Source organism: Bacillus rossius, chromosome 12 (genome assembly GCF_032445375.1).
Source record: "Bacillus rossius redtenbacheri isolate Brsri chromosome 12, Brsri_v3, whole genome shotgun sequence".
Classification (NCBI taxonomy): domain Eukaryota; kingdom Metazoa; phylum Arthropoda; class Insecta; order Phasmatodea; family Bacillidae; genus Bacillus; species Bacillus rossius.
This window is the reverse complement of record NC_086339.1, coordinates 35,150,706-35,171,443: the sequence shown is the minus strand read 5'-3', so window position 1 is coordinate 35,171,443 and position 20,738 is coordinate 35,150,706. Positions and strand designations below refer to the sequence as shown.

Here is a 20,738-nt window from a genome sequence, read left to right as displayed (position 1 = left end):
GTCTTGGGGATCGATGTCTCGATTATTGTGTCCCAGACACTGCCAGTGGAATAATGTCCTGCAACACACGCAGGGGGTTTGGGGTCCATCCTGGGTACGGCAATCTGGGGCGGCACACGGTGTAGACTCCATTGCGGTATTTCTGTTGGGCGCCACCAGGTGTTGTCTTCACTCCTGGAAGTGGATGTTTGCTCCGGCTGTGCTGATAACTCTCGTAGAGGCAGGGTGTGGTCCTCAGGTTATCCAAGATGACTGCCCCACGTTGGGCGCCAAATTGACTTGTCCCGGGCTTCTGGAGGGGCAGAGGAGAGGAGTGGGAGCGGTCCCCGAGCAGGGGTCACTGCCCAAGAGCAGGGAGAGGTAGGAGCGGTCCCCCAGAGAGGTCGCTGCCTACCAGAGGAGGGAGGAGGAGTAGAGCGGTCCTTCAGAGAGGTCTCTGCCTACCAGAGGAGGTAGGGGTAGGAGCGGTCCTCCAGAGAGGTCGCTGCCTAAATATTACTGCTCAGGTATTCTGCCACTTTTATTTACCCAGAAATTACTGGGAAGAGCTTTCTGCCTGGCTTAGCTCAGCCAGAGTAAATATACAATGTATGTACATATTCATCAGGGGGGGCACATCTGTACCCTTTCGTTGCATACATATTCGAATTACAATACTATTTAAATTCACTTGTATAATTTAAAGGCATCTTGTTACCACACTGGGTATTTACATATTTGTCCTGAATTAAGCTGGGCAGGTAGACAAAGTTTCCTTAATTTACATTCCCCTTTGTCTGCCATTTAGGGGCGGGTGGTGAACTAACTTTCCTCCCCATAGATTATGTAGGATGGGTGGCGCACTTGGGGCTTGTGCTATCATACCAGGCGAGGCCAAACTGGTGGACATGACAATCTCATTTCATTATCATCAGTTCACGATCACTCATCCCACTTTTCATAGGGTTCTGATTTGAAACCTCCATAGCAGGAAGCTCCTCAACCTCAGAGCTTCGCCAACACCATGAGCGACATCCGGTAGCTGTTTGCATGCTCCGTGACACGAACGTGCACACTTCCGACATTTTTTCGGCCACATCAGGCCTGCGACCACACAGTTTGACAAACAAAAGTTTATATTTAGTCACTCACATACTTCTGTAAGAGCATAACAATACAAACAGTTACTGCGCACACTTCTTTATGTACTAAATTGGAATGCCTGTGTGATCAAAACTGAAGTCTACCGGCTAGGGTAATTTATGATTTAAAATGGTGACGCTACTCCCGCTGCCTGTTTATGTTTTAAAATTAAATATGAATGCTTGAAAATATCGCAGGGATTTTAATGGGGGTTCGGCCTTGTGGCTATAGGCAGGGGTGCGCCGTGGATCCGTATTCACCTGGGCTGTTCAGGCCACCCAGGACGCCTTGTAAATGATTAATAAACGGATTACAAAACACTGCACTTTATTCAACGTTGATACACTAATTGGTCCCGATACTGGCCGCGTCCGTTGTCGAACCGCTGTGACACACGTATAAATGCAGGCGAACAATACGCGCGACCAGGGTAGATTGCAAAGCGATATCAACGGGTTGAAGCGGAGGCTACGTGTCCCTGAGCAAGATTCAGTACACAGTCACGGAATTGTGATTGCAACAAATTATGTAGATAAGTAAACGAATAGCGGAAACCCTGTGATCAGGGTGGTTTGCAGTCTAGCCTGCGACGAAAAACTAAAGTCTCGAAAAGTTACGCAATCACGTCAGCGTGCGACGTACACGTAAAGTCTCAATGAATGGCAAGATAGTCACTTAAAACACACGTTACAAATTGCACTAAAACATGAAGAAAGTTACCAGACGAAAGTTAGTCAGTATTTCACAAGATTCTCGACGATAACAATTAATTGGCTACTGAAGCCGAAAACTGCGTGCCAATATTACGCTGTCCTTAAGCTGGACATGGCCTTACGTATTAAGTTAAAGATCCCTGTAGGGAATAAATTAATAAGCTAGGAGTCGCACGAAGTATCGTGCGACTGAAGTGGGGTCGGCGCCGAGCTGATTGAAGGATTTGTAGAAACTTACACTATTGCTGAAATGTTGAAGAGAAACTAGAAGTGCAGGCCCGACGTTCGCGGAGCATCCGACCCCTGAGAGCCCCTGATGGCCACTGAGTGCGAGACCGCCCGGCGGCCTCGCGCCTAAACGCGTGGAACGCGGCAAAACCGACCCGACCAGTTTTGGACTTAGAAACAAATTACACAACATATGCTTATAAGACAATTAGACATAATTTCCCTTACATGAACCCTTCTTTTAAATTGTTATTAATTTGGTTGTTTTAATTAACAAATAATCAAGTGTTTAGTTAGGCGCATTGCCACACCCGGCCGGGCGCTGTCGTCGTCGCGGCGTTCGTTGCGGTGCACTTTCTTACACTTTGTGAAGATCACGCTCGGGCGTGTTCGACGCACTTCGGAGCCCGTGTTGTTGTGGCATAACGACCTTTGCGGACCACCGGTGGTTGGTGTCAATGGCATAGATATAGCTTTCGTCATAGATACCAAACTAAATAAAATTAGCTGATTAAACATCTTTGGCAACACAATCTATAGAAATGATAGAGACAGCAAGGGTGTAGGTAAAGCAATAATAATAAAAAATAACATGTCATCACCCAATAAACAGAGCAGACATAGATAACTTAAAGAAACAGCAGTAGCAGTGAAACACAGCAAGTCTCGCATCCATATGGTAGCAGTTTACCAACCCACCAGCCTATCGCTTACAAATAATGACTTAAATATAAATAGTTGGTAATGAAAGGCACTTTCTAGTTTTCGGGGACCTAAATAGTAAAAATGCAAAATGGAACTGTCGAAAAAAATATGCAAGAGGCAAGGTACTCAGTAACCATGCAATAAGGCATAACTATGTTATCTTCGCCTGTGAAAATCCCACACACCATCAAAAAACTGACACATTAGGTAATGCTTTAGACATAACTGTAGCTAACATTCCTAATGCACATATACAATCGGAGACTCTATATGAGCTGGATTCAGATCACTACCTATAATTTATTCAAGTAACCCTAGATACACATACAACACTGTTAAAATATAAATAATTTCTGTAATAAATAGTGAAATATTGTGAGAAATAAAGAAAATAAAAATGTAAAAATAAAATCAGTAACAGTGGGTGTTGAACCCGAGCCAGCAGATGGCGAGTCCATGTGTGTAATCATTGTGCCACGCTCCTGACTTGACAATACCTTTAAACATATTCATGAAAATAATTTTAAATTAACTAACTAATTCGGAAAACATTGGAGGCATTGATACACAATGTTTAAATTGGTTCAATAACATTTCGAGCCATTAGTTCGTAGGCCAACCTGATATTAACTATAAGTCGATAGAACTTACAATGGCAAATTATAAGAAGCATTGATGGTAGGAAATTGTCAGTTATATAAATGTTCTATGGTTCCATGTTTATGACAATGATAGTAATTCAACGTTATATCATTGAGTGTCGTACTTTCTATGGTAATTGAAATGGCGTAGATTTTGAATATTAACGTATTTTGTTTTTTAATTTACATGGAAAATATTATCAGGAAATGCACTTTACGTGCATGTGATTTTATATTCGTGTTAATTTATTCATAGACGAGGATCATTTATATTTCGTACGTATATCTTGTTTTATTTATTTTAGTCTTATTTTAGGTGTAAGATTTGGTGGAGGCAGTGGATAAGCGCAAACAGGTGGACGTAATCTATTGATTTTGAGAAGGCGTTCGATAGGGTGCAACACAAGAAGGTGATGGAGATAGTTTGATAGTCTGATAGAGGACAGTAGGGTGGTGAATTGGACAGGGAACTTCCTGAGGGATAGGAGCGTTATGGGGCCCCTGCTGTTCCTAATATTGATAAACGATGTTGGGGAGGAATTGGATAGCAAACTGAGACTGTTCGTTGACTGCATGATCTATGAATCTGGGGGTAGCGGCACACCTGAAGACTTGAAGAAGCTTGACGTTTGGTCAAGGGCAAATTAAATGGGAATAAATTTAAACAAAACGGTGGTCATATTCACAAGGAAAAGAAAGGTCGCTAAGCAAATACATAGTTGGAAAGGGCATGAGATTCAAGAAGTAGGTGAATAAAAGTACCTGGGAGGAACCCTTCAGAGTGTCTCAGGTTGGGGTAAGCAGGTGAAGCGGGTGGTAAAGAAGGGGAGGAGAGGGCTGGGTTTGATTGCCGGGACACTGAAGGGGACAGGACAGAGAGTAAATGAGAAGGCGTATTTAATGTTGGTGAGGTCAATGCTTGAATATGCAGCGGCAATTTGGGACCCATACCTAGGGATAGAAAATAATTATCTGGAAATGGTGGAATGTTGAGCGGCTAGATGGCGATGAGTATATGGTGGATGAGGAGGGAAGGTGCGAATGGTGAAACGCATAGGCCATCTGTGATGATGGAGCTGTGGTGGGACACACTACACAGAAGGAGAAAAGTAGAGAGAGTGGTGAAGTTTTTTAGGGTTACAAGGAGCGAAGGGTGCTGGGGAGATGCAAGGAGACAGGTTGAACAAAGGGGTGTATAGAGGGAGGAGGGATCATGGGTGGAAGATTCAGAGAGAGTGGAGAAGAACAGAAAGAGGAAGGCAAGTATTCCTGGTGAGATCAGGGCGGCAGTGGAAAAGTATTAAGGGAAAGATACTGGATGTGAGAAGAGGAAATGACTTGAGGAACAGGCTTCAGAAATTGGGTAAGTAGGAGGGAATCCTTGCCACTCGGCAGAATCCCAATCCCAAGTCACTCAATCAATCATAACCTATATCAATCATTGTTGATTGGCATCTTAAAACCTCTTGGTAATTTCTTAGATTGAATGGTGCTATAAAAAAAATAGTTAGTGGAAATTTTTGGGTAAATATTTACTTGGGCGGTATTTCTGAAAAAAAATGTTAAAAATCCGAAAATACCTTTATCATATGCTCTTCAACTTCCTCTTTTCATTATAAGCGGCGGAGATAAGAAATTCCAAATACTTTAGGAGATATTGAATTTTTTAATTTTGCAATACAAGACCTGTGGAACCATTCCAGCGGCGCCATTTTTGTTATTTTGCCGTGTGTTCGTGAATACGTGAATCGTGAATGCGTAATTAATAAAATGGTTGATTAGGTCAGGTCAGTTACATTATTAATACTTTCAAACTAAGCCGACATTAAAAATTATTTTGTGAATTAATTTTAATGGCTGTTTAGTTTTAAAATATTTATAATGTAACTGACCTGACCAAACAAACCCGGACAGAGGGTGAACAGTAAACTAAAATGGTCAATTAGGTCAGGTCAGTTACATTATAAATACTTTCAAACTAAGGTGATATTAAAAATAATGTGAATTAATTTTAATTATTCTTTAGTTTTAAATTATTTATAATGTAACTGACCTTACCTAACAAACCCGTAACAAAGGATGTACAGTAACAACTCACGTAAATTTTTTTGTTACTTATTACTCACGCAACAATATCAAAATAACAAATAAGACTTTAAAATTAGAAACGTTAAAAACTCACCTAAGTTGGAGGCGGTAATTAAACACCGTTTTAAACAATAATTGAACTAAATAATCACGTATTAGTTCATTTGAATTCTGGCCTATCACGAACAATCACGTGACATCATTATCCAATTAAAAAATATATACTCGTACGTAAACAAGAAACAATGGTGCACGCACGCCACAGGAATGCGCTGGTTTTGTGCTGAAATTTAAAAATTCGATATCTCCTAAAGTATTTGGAATTTCTAATCTCCGTCGCTTTTAATGAAAAGAGGAATTTGAAGAGCATATAATAAAGGTATTTTCGGATTTTTAACATTTTTTTTTGCAAATACCGCTCAACTACATATGAAGAAATTTAAAAATTTGATATCTCCTAGTATTGTTTTTCAAATCTTTGCTAAATATTTTAAATGCCAACGTCATTTAACCAACCGTTTTCATTAAATTGCATTATTTTAATGTAGCTTACCTAACCAACTATTTTAACTGTTTTACAGTATTTCTAATGGGGAAATATATATACATATGTATGACGCTTGCATTGTAATGGGCAAATTCATAGAGTAGTGCAAAAACTACTTTACAATAGTTTAGATGGGAAAATTACCTATGTGACTTGTGAATCAAAATGAGTTAATTTTTAAAGTCGCGGCTTTTCCGCAAGTATAATATTGCGAAAGTAGCCTTTTTAAATGCTACAGAGCTACTTCTATGTACTCTGAAAACAGTGTTTCAAAATTACAATTTGATTCCAAGTAACTACCTTTTTGGGTTGAAGTAGGTAGTCTGTGCTGTGACACGGTCACCACTATCTCGTTATTGAAAAAGTGAGATTAAAACTTAGATTTTTCAGTAACTAGTAGGAATTCATTAACAATGTTTTCAAGGTAAATACAGGAATGTATCGAGTGTTGCAAAATGGTATTTTTGTATTTTATTTTTACTTTGCAGAAAAACTGTGAGGTAAGATATTTATTCCTACTGTTTACTTGATACTAGCTGCAACATTAACCTATAGTTCTCCAGAGATCCTTAGGCATACATTGTAGCCGAGGCTGTTTTCTTGAAGACAGTAATGTTTAATGTCAGTATGGTATGGCTGGGAACAAGACTGTTTTTCACCCAAATTGGTTTTCCAAACTAATTGTGCCTTATAAGGGTGGAAAACAGTCTTGGTCTTGGCCATAACGCACTGATATTAAACATCCCTGTCACTCAGAAAACAGCTTTGGGAATGCTATATTCCTAGGGATGTCTGGAGAACCCCAGGATCTTATTACAGCTAGTATCAAGTAAGCAGTAAGACAACAGGATCAGGTATTTCTCTTGTTGAAATAGTCTCGGCTATGCTACTAAATCAAAAAATTAATTTATGTCACTATAGCAAGCACAAGCGAACAATAAAACTATTGATTACATGTAAACCAAATGTGAAGAAAGAATACTCACTCGGTATAATACTTTAAACGCACACATTGAAAATATTGCAGCGAAAAATACTGTAATTAAATTGTCTACAGGTGCAAAAACTGTATATAGATTTTCATTATAAATAACTAAATACCACTCTAAACAAGAAGTACCAAAACATATACGGACACATAATTAACATGACCCATAGGCGTGCCTACAGGGGGGGCCAGGTGGGCCATGGCCCCCCCCTAATGTATTCACTCAGATCGGCATTTTCTCTAATGCCTTCGTTAATATTCGTATATTCCTGGCACTGTGACACTCAAACTGTTCTTCAGTGTAGCAGCGTGCTAATTAACAATATTTTTAAACATTTTATCGTTCTGGAAATACAGCCACCTTAGTTTATTTAAAACACGAGTTCGCTTAAAACGGCCAAGCAAAAATTTTTTTTTAAGAGGTTTGTTAAAGTTCTGTTGTCTGAATTGCTGTGTTTGCATTCACTAAAAGAAGTTCATTTCAAGGTAGATCTGGACCAAGCTATTGGAAAATTCGAGGGGGGAAAATGAGTAAGTACCCTTTAAACATTTGTCTATGGAAAAAAAACAACATATTTTCAAGATTGTTAAAATTATACGGATATAAATATTAACTAGTAAACATATCTCGTTGATACTGCACAAAAATATAAACACGGCAATGAGTGAATGTATTTAGGCTATTTAACATTCTAAATTCAGCTTCTGATTTAAAAATTTAGCAGGGCCCCCCCTAATGGAAATGTCTGGGCACGCCTATGACATGACCACAGTGACATACTGATGTTTATAAACTACTTAATGAATTAATGTTTTGGAAATTATTAGGTAAAATACTTGTGTTGTGGAATTTCTGTAAACAAAATAATAAAATTTGGAAAATACATTTTTTGAACACTAAAGACGTTCCTCAATTTACGGTGAAAACAGCGTTTCTAAATTATTGCTTGTTTCTGAGAAATCATCCTTTATAAGTTCAGTGACGCGGCTGCTGCCATTTATTGCATTCCGGTTTGGGTCCATGTGTTTTTATTTTGGAGAATATTGAGAACAGTCAATTAGGTTAGATTAGCTACATTAAAAAATACCTAAAAATATTTTTAATGGTTGCTTAGGAATTACCTTTTTACAGTGCAGCTATCCTTACCTAACAAATTGTTCACACAATTTCATAGTATTTTCAATGAAGCTATAAGTACTAACCTAAGCCACCTTCTACACTTTTTAAAAGTATTATTAATGTAGCTTGACTATACTCTAATTTCTCCTTCACAGAAGTCTATGAAAGATAAAAGACGACATGGACATTGTTCATGTGCATATTTGTCCTGTAATATGTGCTATTGAATTGTTCGTGCAAGTGGTTAACTTTTGTAATCTTCTGTGAACTTCAGTAATCTTCTGTGAACTTCGGAACTATTCAGGCCTCAGAATGGACTCGGCGTGAACTGGTTGCTATGCTACGTTGTAATTCCTAAGCACATTAAAAATATTTCACAGTATTTTTAATGTAGCTATACCAACCTAACTAACCGTCCACAATATATTAAAGTATTTTTAATGGAGCTAACCTAATCCAAACAACCATTCTCACGATGTAACAAATTTGTAATATTTTTACCAAACATGTAAAAATGCAGCCTCAGAATGGACATCTAAGCTGGGGTGGACTACACCCTAAAACACCAATCTTGAGAAAAAAAATTGATAATTGCTCAATTGACAGGCAGGCTGGGTGAGATAGGGGGAGGTGGTAGTGAGTCATCGACACACCAATTGGGATTGATGGGATCTCATTTGACCACAATTTAGATTGATGGATTCTTAATTGACACTAATTGATAGTGATATTGGAAGAGGGGGGGGGGCAGATGGGTCACTAATTGAGATATATAGGTTTTTAATTGGCCTATTGTGTGGAGCCGTACTGCCACGATCCCCTAACCATGGTACACTGTGCATCCTAAGTACCACTTCTATTTTATATGCTGTATTTCCAGATCATTGTGGTTTCTCTGTGGCGATGGTTAGGGTCGTGGGGGCTGCGGCTATGACGGATTGTACCAGAGCTTTCTCAAACAAACTGTTTGCTTGGGCAGTTAGGACATCTATTCATTCCCACTTTTGTTGGAGCTTTCTTGCCAGCATGTTTTTACGACTATATTTTGCAGTTGTACCTAAGTTGTGATTAGGAATCTTTCAATGTGACAGTGTTAATTTTAAATTATCAAAAAAATGGGTTAATTTTTTATACCATAACTTCCCACAAAATATCATTGGAACTGATTTGTATTTCTTCTGCTACTAAGCTTTTTCTTGGTTTTATAATATTTATTTTTTCAGCTTACATTAGCTTCAGTAGTTCTAGTATCTGTTTTTATACTGTTGGACATAAGTATTTATTAGAGAGTTTGTTAATATAATTTTAGACTGTCTGCTACATAGAATGTTAGGTGGCTATCATTACTCGCTTTGAACGTGGTCGACTTACCATAGGTAGGGTAATTACCTGAGTGAATAAGGATGGTTTGGAACAGAGATAACGAGATGAGTTTCAGGTGTAAACTTAATCTGTACTGTCCTAGGTCAGTCATCAGCCAGTCTCGTGATGATATCCCCGCACAGTGACTTGTCTGCTTTGGAAGCGAGTGTCAAGAAAGGCTGGAACTCTGAAACATGGCCCAATCATTTGGCAAATCAGTCGCAAGAGAGTAACAGCTCACGCAGACGTGAAAGGTTAATTTTGTGAATTATATTCTGTTGTCACATTCAATATTTGCATTTTTTTTGTAGATATCTATGTAAGTATTAAATAAAAATAACTATACAATTAACAAGTTTGAAGTCAATGCTTTAAAAATACTTCTACAGTGCATGTGGTAGAATGGTGAAATGATTGGATGTTTCTGTTTTTCCTTTACTCAGCCACTTGGGGAAGAACGACTACGGCATCAGACCTGTTCGCTTGAGGTCGTTGGTTCCAGAACTGTTTGATATGCCTTCAGACAATGAGGAAGCAGGTGAGTCAAACAAGTCTGGCATGGAGCACGACTGGTCCACCAATCTTGCCACGTCGTTGTCGACAACCAGCAGTGACGAGGATGTCATGGAGGGGAGTTTGGAAGATGGTTACGTTGGCAATGCGAGAAGCACAAATCTTTACGTTCTCCCAGAAGAGGTGAATCAAACCCAGAGTGTAGTCCGGCTGCCAGGCAGTAGAACAAGTAACTCGCTGGCATCTGATAGTTGGAATGTGACTCCTAAAACAGTGTTCAACAAACCAGTGTGTCAGTCGTCGAAAAGATCTCATTTCGCAGAAGAGTTACAGAAGTTAGACACGCGGCAGGAAAGCGAGTCTCTTCGGTCTGTCAGTGCTGATAGTGTACCCCGTAGTGATGAGATGAATAGTTCAGAGAAACCTCCTTTTTTTAAACAACCTAAACCAAAGCGCGATGTTTTTGTAAATAGTGGCGTTCAGAACAGACCAAATCTTAAAGACATCGGCTCCAGTCCTTTCGTGAACTCGGCACGATTCCAGTCGGACCAGAATGGTGCGTTCCACACCAGCGCCAACAAAGAAAATATATATCCTCATTTTGGAATAGAAGTTTCAGATGACCGTAGTAAAAACACAAAAAATACACCAAATAATTATTTTAATGATAAAATTATTTCTTCTAAAAATGGACTGGGATTACACTATGAAAAAAAATTGTCTGCACGCAGAGTGCCATTAGGACAAAACGGTGAAAGAATTTTTGACATTCATCCTCGAGGCCACGAACTGTCATCTTCAAGAGAAGAATTGGCGAGTGATGTTGATGAAAAATGGATGGACATGCATCTCTGCAAAAGATGTTTGCGGTAAGTTTCAATAAATCTAGATCTTTTTTAAGGTGTTATTTAGCAACGCACAAATTTCAATGCAAATGTATATATTTAAGTACAACATATAAATATTAAATTAAAAATACAATTTTACATTAGAAATGTAATGCTAAACTTTAATTTTGTTTCATAATGTACTCTTACTTTTAGTTTTGCTGAATTGGTCTGCGAATTCCACATTGGTGGCATGGATACACAAACGGTCCAGCTCGGTAATATTCTGTGGTCGGGCTTGGGAAAACAGATTGTGATCGCACTGTAGGGTTAATACCATCCAGGATGTTTGTGACTATTTCAGACTCTTGAGATACCCAATCAAATACTTGTGCAGCATCTTTGTTTTCTGCAACATAATGTGGTGAAGGTTCCTTCTTTTGTTGCAGTCTATTGTATCATTCTACCCTTATGTTTGTTAGCAAGTGTACTGGAATAAAAAAAACTTAACACGTCACATGGTACTGATCAAAAGTTAAATTTTTCTCTATGACCAAAGCTATGCGTTTGCTTAGGGGTGGCTGTGTTAGAGGTAATATTATCTCAAACAGCTTTCTGTCAGGTACATTTCCTTTCTGGTGCAACTTGAGAAGATGCCTCAAAAAGTCAACCAATTTCTTGGGGTCCAGATCATTGGTTTCGGGCAGCCCCTGAACTGTTATTCACCACCATGGCCTGTGCTGGGTTGTTGAACCTGAGGCTGATTCTGAAATGGGTTAGAGGGTGCTGGGTGTGGGGGTGAATTTTACATTAAGGGTGCAGAACACCCTGGAGGGTGGTAAGCGGTCGAAGGACTGAGCTGAGAAGGAGTCAGAGAGGTTAAGCGTGGGACGGAGGTGCGATGGATGGCGGGAGAGTGGGCTGGGGTAACAGGAGTAGTTTGCCTAGAAGTGAAACCTGAGGGAAACTTTGGATAGGGGTTTGAATTTGCTGTAGTGGTAGGGAAAGGTAAGTACGTCGTGGGAAGGCTGGGGTGGAAAAGCTGTGGAAAGGGTTCAGTAAAAGGGTGAGAATAGGTGATCCTTGTGGCATCCTGGGCGACTAGTCATGACTGGGGCAGTTTGAAAAAATGGGATGGGAAAGGATTTAGTGGTGGGGAATGCTGAATGTGCAGTTTGAATGATGATTGTGGGTTGTGAAGTGATAGGAGGAATCGAAGAGGGGAGGGAAGGTGACAATCTAGACTGTGGTGTGAAAGTGATGTGAACTTCCAGCCGCTTTGGTTCAAATGGCGACATGACTGATGATGGAGTTTTCGTTTGAGTCCTGGTAATGATGGTGCTCCCTGTCAACTGCCCTATGGGAATGGAACTGCAGTCCTGTGGGTTTGTTAAAGGGTTATCCAGCACGACTAACCTAGTTCTCAATTTGGCAGGGAGGGTCGAAACTTGTAAATATTTGTCAATCTCTCTTTTCTATATACCATTCAGCTTGTTAACTGTGAGCAAACTCAGATTTTAAATCTGACGTACAACATGGTCTAGCCTCATAAGGGTGCGCAGGGCCGGAACTAGGAGATTCGTTAGGGGGGGGGGGGTCAAAGCTTAATTTGCCACCCCCTCCTTATCAACATTATAAAATACCTTTTTTCGTTAGAAGCGGTGGTTGAAATGATACCATTCACTTATACATAATTGAGAACTTTTATTTATCAAGTGCACTAATTGGAAAACTAATACAATTACATTTTTTATTATAATGAAGTAGACTGTTATCAAACTATTTTTTATTGTTTGCACAACAGTGAAAATTAATGTCTTACCAATAAGTTTATTAAGTACTAAAATTACATAAGGAACATTTCATTCTGAATTAAGTATAATATTGTATTGATAACCATACAAAGAAATTCAGTTCAAAATTTAATTTTTCGAGCATGATTAGCTGCAAAAGTGTTAATAATATCATCAAAATTGATCAAAGCAGCTCGTTTGTGTTCAATAGATATTATACTTAGATTTGTTAATCTCTGCTGGCCCATTGTGCTTCTCAAATAGCTTTTAATAAGTTTAAGTTTTCTAAAACTTTTTTCACCTTACGCAATTGTAACTGGAAGGGTGAAAAACATTCTCAGAGCAGTAGTAATGGTCGGATGTGCCTCCTCCAGTTTATTTTTGTAGATAAGGCTCAACATTGTTGATGCTGTAGGATCTTTTAATTCATAGTCTACTGTTAATGCATGGTGCTTAAAACTTTCAATTTCAAAGACAAATTCTTCTTTGTTAAGATCGGCGCTGTGTTTCCTAATTCTGCTGCTTTGACTTTTAAATTTTCTACTTCCATTTTATGAATTTTAACACCACTAAAAAATCCAAACTTATTGTTAATGTTCTCCAAAGCCTTAAAACTGTTACTCAGTTCCATAATTAATCTGTCAATGACTTTCAACATTACTTGATGTAAGTTTTTTGGACATACGCCATTGCTAAGCACTTTTTCTGTAGAAGAAAACTAAAAATAAAATAAATAAATATGTAAAAATAACCAAAAGACAAAAAGCACAAATTAAGCAAAAAATTGTTGTTGTCAATAGAATATAAACACTACAAAATATTCCGTAACAGGAATATGGTCAACAAACAAATAAAAACAAAGAAAAATGTACTAAGGGAACGAAAAAAAACCCACAAATCATGACGACACAAAAATATTGAACCCAAAAAAAATTCAGCACAATGGTTGAAACGAGACAAAACATGACAAAACGAAAAGATGAAACAAACACAATAGTTTTCCAAAACAGAATAGAACGATAAAAACCCCACAAATGATGACAGCACAAAAAAATTGAACCCAAAAAAAATTCAGCACAACAGTTGAAACGAGACAATAACACGACAAAACGAAAAGACGAAACAAACACAATAGTTTTTCCAAAACAGAAACAAGCGACGTTTCGGGAACTGCTATCTGCTCCCGTCCTCAGGCAGAGACGCACATTGTACGGAAACACAGGTGCGACTGAGTAGGGGCTGGAAAAATGAGGGTATTTATCAGAGAAAGGGCTACATCTTGCTCAGCCAAGTGATCACCCGCGCAACGGGTCCTTGAGATGCCAGCTCTCATCGCATTGGTTTTACTCACTCCAGACCACGAATTATGGTAATACTTGTTTCTTAGAGTGAAGTACGAATATATTTACAAATTATGCATAATCAAGTTAAATAGAATTTCTTAATTTCTTGGCTAACTTATTGGTTGCGATATGTACACTTTCAAAAATTTTTTTAATGACTAGTTTCAACTTGTTTTAGTGAACCACTTTTCATATTTTGCCGCCCCCTGATATTTGCCGCCCGGGGCACATGCCCCCCATGCCCCCCCTTAGTTCCGGCCCTGAGGGTGCGTTGAATATTACCTTGCCTTGTTTCCCTTTCACTGTTATTGGCTAGTGCCTGAATATCCTGGTACTTCGAGCAACAAACATTAAATTCCTCAAGGACATCCAATACTAATTCATGGGGGGGCTATTAGTATGCTGTTGTGAACAGCTGCTCTTAGGCGTTTCCTAAGGACCTGTGTGTCACCTTGGGTGTCGAGATTCCTTAGAGTTAGTTTATATACTATCTCGTCCTTAAGTAAAAATTCTGGGACAATCATTGTGAAAGGTGATTATCAGCAACCTTTACAGGATCAAAAAAAAAATCATGTGCGACTAAACGATTCGAAGATCGTTAGCCGACTGTTATCATACAAAATGAAAGAGTACCTTATTCACAAAATTCACTCATCTCTATGGTGCTCTTAAATATTACACTTAAACACTATTACTGACTAGGCACTATAGTATCAGACCCTGGCTGAGCCTCGAAGCAGGGACTCTGAACCAAAATCACATGTGTGCTCAAAAGAGTAATACATGATTTAATTGCATGGGATCTCCTGACGTGGTTTTTAATACTAAATAAATGGTACAACAAGGTAGAGTAACTAGGTAACTCTAAATTTGGATGCAGGAAAGTGTGTGCCTTTAACACGGCGCTGCGGCGGTGCTCCCGAAGGGCGATGGCTGGAAGAAGGGGGTAGAGGAGGGGGCCAGGCTGTCAGCTGATGCCGTGCAGTGGGAAGAGAAGGGTAAGGGGGTGGATGCCTGAAGGTCGGGCATCTAATTGTGCAAGTAGGTAAAGGGAAGGTACTGAATGTATACAGTACCCGAAAACCAGGTAGCTGCTAACATAATGTTACGATCGCGCTTGGCTGCAGTGCTGGCGTCGCCACGCTCGTTCGGCCTGTCTGCGCCCCCTTCACCCGCATCCTCTCCCTGGTATCTCGTGTCATACTATCGCGCGACATCCTGACCGTCGCAGCGCGCACCTGCCTCAGATCGGGTTACTTAAAAGAGGCCGCACTGCGGAATAAAAGGACTCAGACGCCTTTATCGGCGTTCTTAGAGCAGCCACCGCGTCCTTCGAGGACTCACGACGCGTTTCTGGGCATTTCGACGGCGAAGGTCGCGAGATATCTCGGAGACATGCCCGATTGTTCTGGATGGGAACCCAAGGGCTATTTAAGGAGGTTGGGCCGACCTTCGAGTCAGTCAGAGAGAGAGTCGGAGTGGGGAGTTCTCCCGCGGCGGAGTTTCCGGGCGATAGTGCCGCGGGTGCGGCAGAGTGGCGAAGTCCTTGGACGAAGGTTCCAGGGCAGTGAGTCAGTCAGTCGGTGACTGAGTGAGTTCTCCCGCGGCGGAGTTTCCGGGCGATAGTGCCGCAGGTGCGGCAGAGTGGCGAAGTCCTTGGACGAAGGTTCCAGGGCAGGGAGTGAGTAAGTTCAGTGGAGTCAGGAGTTTTCCCGCGGCGGAGTTTCCGGGCGATAGAGTCGCGGGCGCGGCGGAGCCGAGTGAAGTTCCGAGTGAGGCGTCGTGTGGGATCTCGGCGAAGGGTGTGACGGCGGCGGCGGAGTGCGGCGACGGAGTCCCGCGGCGTAGACCCACGAGGGGTGCTGCGGTCAGAGTTGCGCCGGAAGTGCGGCCCAGCGAGGTGTGTGAAACGAGTGACTGGGGAATTGGCATTTCTTTAAGTGTAGTTAATTATTTGCCAATTTAGAAGATTATTTGTAAGTGACAAGTAGTGGTAATAAATAAAACTGTGTGTGAAATAAAATCTATTAATTGGGCTATCCTTTACGAACCCTGCAGGTAAATCGTAACATTTTGGTGTCAGAAGTGGGATAGCCCTAATTAATAGATTTAGGATTCAGTTAAGAAATAGTATTTAGTTTTTCGAGAGTAAAGTTAGCATTTAGAACTTAGCGAATTTGAAATTTCTATAGTTAGTTTGAGTATACTGTAGTCAGTGTTAGTTTTGAATGTAATAGAGTTATTGTTAGTTTAATTAGAAGGTTCGGCTAGGTCATTTAAAATTAAGATCAGTATTAGAAAAAGAAATTATTTAGGTTGATTAATTAGTAAATGCTTTAGAAAGAGATGGCTGCTGAAGAGTTAAATGTAGAAGATATCAGGAAGATAAGGGTTATCCTGGAAGAAATGGTGAATGACATGAGGGCATGGATAACCAGTATGAAGAACTCTGCGAAAGAAGTGAAGAGTGAAAATAATGTGGGTAAGGACCATCATGAAGAAACGAAGAGCGGGTCAAACAATAGCCTAGAGGAAATGAAGAAGGATCAGAATGAAATGAAGAATGGCCAGGAAGAAATGAAGAATGAAAAGAAGACCGAAATGAAGATAAACCTGGAAGAGAACAGCCATGAGAAGAACAGCCAAGAGGAGACCAGCCAAGAGAAGACCAGCGATGAGAAGACCAGCGAAGAGAAGACCAGCGAAGAGAAGACCAGTGAAGAGAAGACCAGTGAAGAGAAGACCAGCGAAGAGAAGACCAGCGAAGAGGAAATTAGCCAGGACATGAAGATGAAAGAAGAGCTGAAGAAAAGAACAGAAGTAGTGAAGATGAGTTACAAAGTAAGGAACATTGAAAAAGAAGAAATGAAGATAAACGAAAGAGAGAGAGGAAAATGCCAAGAAAAGCTGAAGAAAAGCCGAGAAGAGAGTCAAGAAGAGATAGAGAAGTGCAAAGAAGAAACGAAGAAAGACCAAGAAGAGACTCTGGAAGACCAAGAAGAGTTGAAGAAAGACCAAGAACAGGGGAAGAAAGACCGAGAAGAGAAAATGAGAACACAAGGAGTCATGAAGAGGGTGCAAGGGGAAACTAAGTGCAGTCCAGGTGAGACACAGAAGAACCAAGAGGGCACGAGTAAACAAGAAGAGACGAAGAAGAGCCGGGAAGAAATGCTGTACGAACAAGTAGCTGCGAGAGAAGAAATGGAGAGAAAAAGGGAAGGAACAAGGAAACTGTTGGAAGGCAGTAAGCAATGCACTCAAGAGTATCGGGTCTGTCCAAGGCATCGGTCAGCCCGTCTCGGGCAGCTGGCTGAACGACATGGGGCATCTGCGACGCAGAAGTGTCGCCGGGTGACAAGAGAAGCTACATCTAATGAGAGAGAGGGTTATCTGGTGAGACTGTACAGCCCGCGATGGAGGAAAGGCAGGAGGCCTAAACTTCGAGAAGCATGGGGACCTCCAGGAGGAGATGCATTACCTGTTCGGGACGAACAGGTTTAAGGAGGGGGCAATGTTACGATCGCGCTTGGCTGCAGTGCTGGCGTCGCCACGCTCGTTCGGCCTGTCTGCGCCCCCTTCACCCGCATCCTCTCCCTGGTATCTCGTGTCATACTATCGCGCGACATCCTGACCGTCGCAGCGCGCACCTGCCTCAGATCGGGTTACTTAAAAGAGGCCGCACTGCGGAATAAAAGGACTCAGACGCCTTTATCGGCGTTCTTAGAGCAGCCACCGCGTCCTTCGAGGACTCACGACGCGTTTCTGGGCATTTCGACGGCGAAGGTCGCGAGATATCTCGGAGACATGCCCGATTGTTCTGGATGGGAACCCAAGGGCTATTTAAGGAGGTTGGGCCGACCTTCGAGTCAGTCAGAGAGAGAGTCGGAGTGGGGAGTTCTCCCGCGGCGGAGTTTCCGGGCGATAGTGCCGCGGGTGCGGCAGAGTGGCGAAGTCCTTGGACGAAGGTTCCAGGGCAGTGAGTCAGTCAGTCGGTGACTGAGTGAGTTCTCCCGCGGCGGAGTTTCCGGGCGATAGTGCCGCAGGTGCGGCAGAGTGGCGAAGTCCTTGGACGAAGGTTCCAGGGCAGGGAGTGAGTAAGTTCAGTGGAGTCAGGAGTTTTCCCGCGGCGGAGTTTCCGGGCGATAGAGTCGCGGGCGCGGCGGAGCCGAGTGAAGTTCCGAGTGAGGCGTCGTGTGGGATCTCGGCGAAGGGTGTGACGGCGGCGGCGGAGTGCGGCGACGGAGTCCCGCGGCGTAGACCCACGAGGGGTGCTGCGGTCAGAGTTGCGCCGGAAGTGCGGCCCAGCGAGGTGTGTGAAACGAGTGACTGGGGAATTGGCATTTCTTTAAGTGTAGTTAATTATTTGCCAATTTAGAAGATTATTTGTAAGTGACAAGTAGTGGTAATAAATAAAACTGTGTGTGAAATAAAATCTATTAATTGGGCTATCCTTTACGAACCCTGCAGGTAAATCGTAACAATATTAAATGACTTCACAGACACAGCCAGGTTAAAAACCAACGACTATAAGATATCCAGTTCACAGAAAAAGGTATCCCTAAAAACCTTTATTCCCATGTTTAGGAAAAAATTTGTTTTAGACTTTACAACTACTGAATTCCTAAAAAATAAACAGTTTTACAACAGCTACATTCAGTTCATTCAGAACTGTTTACTACATGAGTGTATTTATTATCTCAGTTCATGCTAGAGTTTAAATACAAATTGTCTTTTAAGTCCCATTATCATGTGTCATGTTAGTTATAATTTTCATGTCATTACTATTATGTGAGTGCTTTTCTTTTAAATATAATAACTTTCCTGCATTTTATGTTTAGTATCAATCTTTCTTCACAGATGTTTACTAAATATCATCTAAAAACTGGAAAAGGTCACACAAGTGTTCACAGTCATCATTACTTGCGTAGCCTCAAAAGTTTGAAAATTGCATTTACTGAATATCTGGGGAGATAATTTTTAACTCAACAACATACTTAAGAGAGTTATCAGAATAAATTTCAAGGTAAGTCCCTTAATTAACATTGACAAGAAAAATAATGAAAGAGCTTACTCTCCATATGAGGTGAGCCTTAAAGTTTTAAAAAATATTAAGTAAACACCTACCTATTCATTTAATAATATAATTTATCAAGGTGTCTACATCCATGAAAGTGATGCAACAGTAATGAAACTGGACTGGTTATGAAAGTCACAAAAAAGACTAGAAATAAACCGCAACAGTGCTGGAAGTCAAAAAACTTTTATTTCCAGCAGCCATTTACTAACTACCATCTTTTTAATGCCTAGTTTTAGTTTTTAGTCGCAAATTAAATATAAATAGTGGAAATTATATTTGAAAATGTTTCAACCTATCTCTGCACATTACTTCGAATAGTAGGTATATTTAGTATTATATATAAAAATAGCTGTGTGATGTAAAAATGTTGTAAAAACATTTTTATGGAAAGGTTCTTATAAGTCTTGAATTTTATTCACCAGGTATTTGAAGACACCCTGTTAGAGCTTTGAGTGATGAAAAGTTGTGTGGCAATAATGTTACTCTCTTCATCATTATCAGATACATATTTTTCATTATTTTCTACATTTTTGTAAAAATAACATTACATGCAATGAGCCTTTGCTAGTAACATCTAAGGTGCGATCGGTATTTTAGTGAATTGCATTAATTTTTAACATAAAAATAAATTATAATTGCTATATATTCCATTCTAACTCTTTGTAGTAACATAGAATAGCTTTATTTTTTCAGTTTAAATGCACTAGTAAGATTGTCTGTTGTAAAAAATAATTGGCAGCATCTGTGAAAATTTTTTGCTGGGACAAGCTTAGCAATTTGGACGTACATTGTCCACATTTGTAGTGAAAGTGTATATTTTGTGTACAGGAAAGGTGGACTGGCAGAAAAAGGAATTCAGTGCACATCCGAGAAGCTAGGCGAAGGAGCGAGAAGTGAATCACGGGATAAAGCAGTGCAGTGTGAGTTTGAGACTGCCGACAAAGGCGTGACTGCTGATCGGAGGCCGAAGAGTGAAGAGAAGGCGGCCCACACGCTAGTCGTCAAGGGCAAGCGCTACAACGTGCTGAGCAAGTTGGGCTCCGGGGGATCGAGCGTGGTGTACCAGGTGTGTTCCTTATTCCTGCCTGTCTATTCCATCCTTGCTCCACCCTCGTCGTCACTGTCGTTAAACCCTGGTTCATCCGTCCGTCGGAGTGTCCCGTCGTGAAATGTCACACACTTGGCTGTATTCTGATGTTCGCTGGTCGGCACATGGGCCACTGAGGCAAGATAATGTGCTGGCTGAAACCTCGCTTACAACACTTGCTGGTAAATATTTCTCATGAGCTGTTTCATAACAGTCAACAACACAAACTTGAAATATTTTTATTCAAAAACTTAATTTTATTATATTTTGGCTCTATAAAGAAAATAATAGTAATGCCCACTTCCATTTTGCTTTGTTGAGATTGTGTTGTTTGTAGCAACTTTACTGCTTAGAAATGTTTCAGAATAAATTTAAATATTGAAAACTCTATTTAAAAGAACCAAGATTTAATTATTGAATATATATTAAGAAGCGTAAAAAAAACATACTTTAGCAAGATATTTTTTAGTTGGTACTCAAGGCCAGTCAGTACCTGCATCACATTCAGGTACTCAAGGATACTTTTCAGTGGCATAAAAAAAGCTCTTCTCGGTTTAAAATTTTTAATGTTTTGAGGTATTGCT

At 40.5% G+C, this 20,738-nt stretch overlaps 1 protein-coding gene across 2 annotated transcripts in view; it reads left to right on the top strand.

Annotated features, from left to right (window-relative positions):
• Positions 1-3,535: 3,535 nt before the first annotated feature.
• LOC134537834 (uncharacterized) overlaps positions 3,536-20,738 on the top strand; it is a 39,527-nt gene continuing 22,324 nt past the window's right edge. Inside the window, exons 1-4 of one of the 2 annotated variants that reach the window (XM_063378692.1) lie at positions 3,536-3,685; positions 9,618-9,768; positions 9,958-10,896; positions 19,896-20,133. In XM_063378692.1, coding sequence (XP_063234762.1) covers positions 9,641-9,768; positions 9,958-10,896; positions 19,896-20,133 — 1,305 coding nt within the window. In that variant the 5' untranslated portion in view covers positions 3,536-3,685; positions 9,618-9,640. Of the gene's footprint in view, positions 3,686-3,717; positions 4,773-9,617; positions 9,769-9,957; positions 10,897-19,895; positions 20,134-20,738 lie in introns of those variants that run through there. The other variant, XM_063378691.1, reaches the window with a different exon arrangement.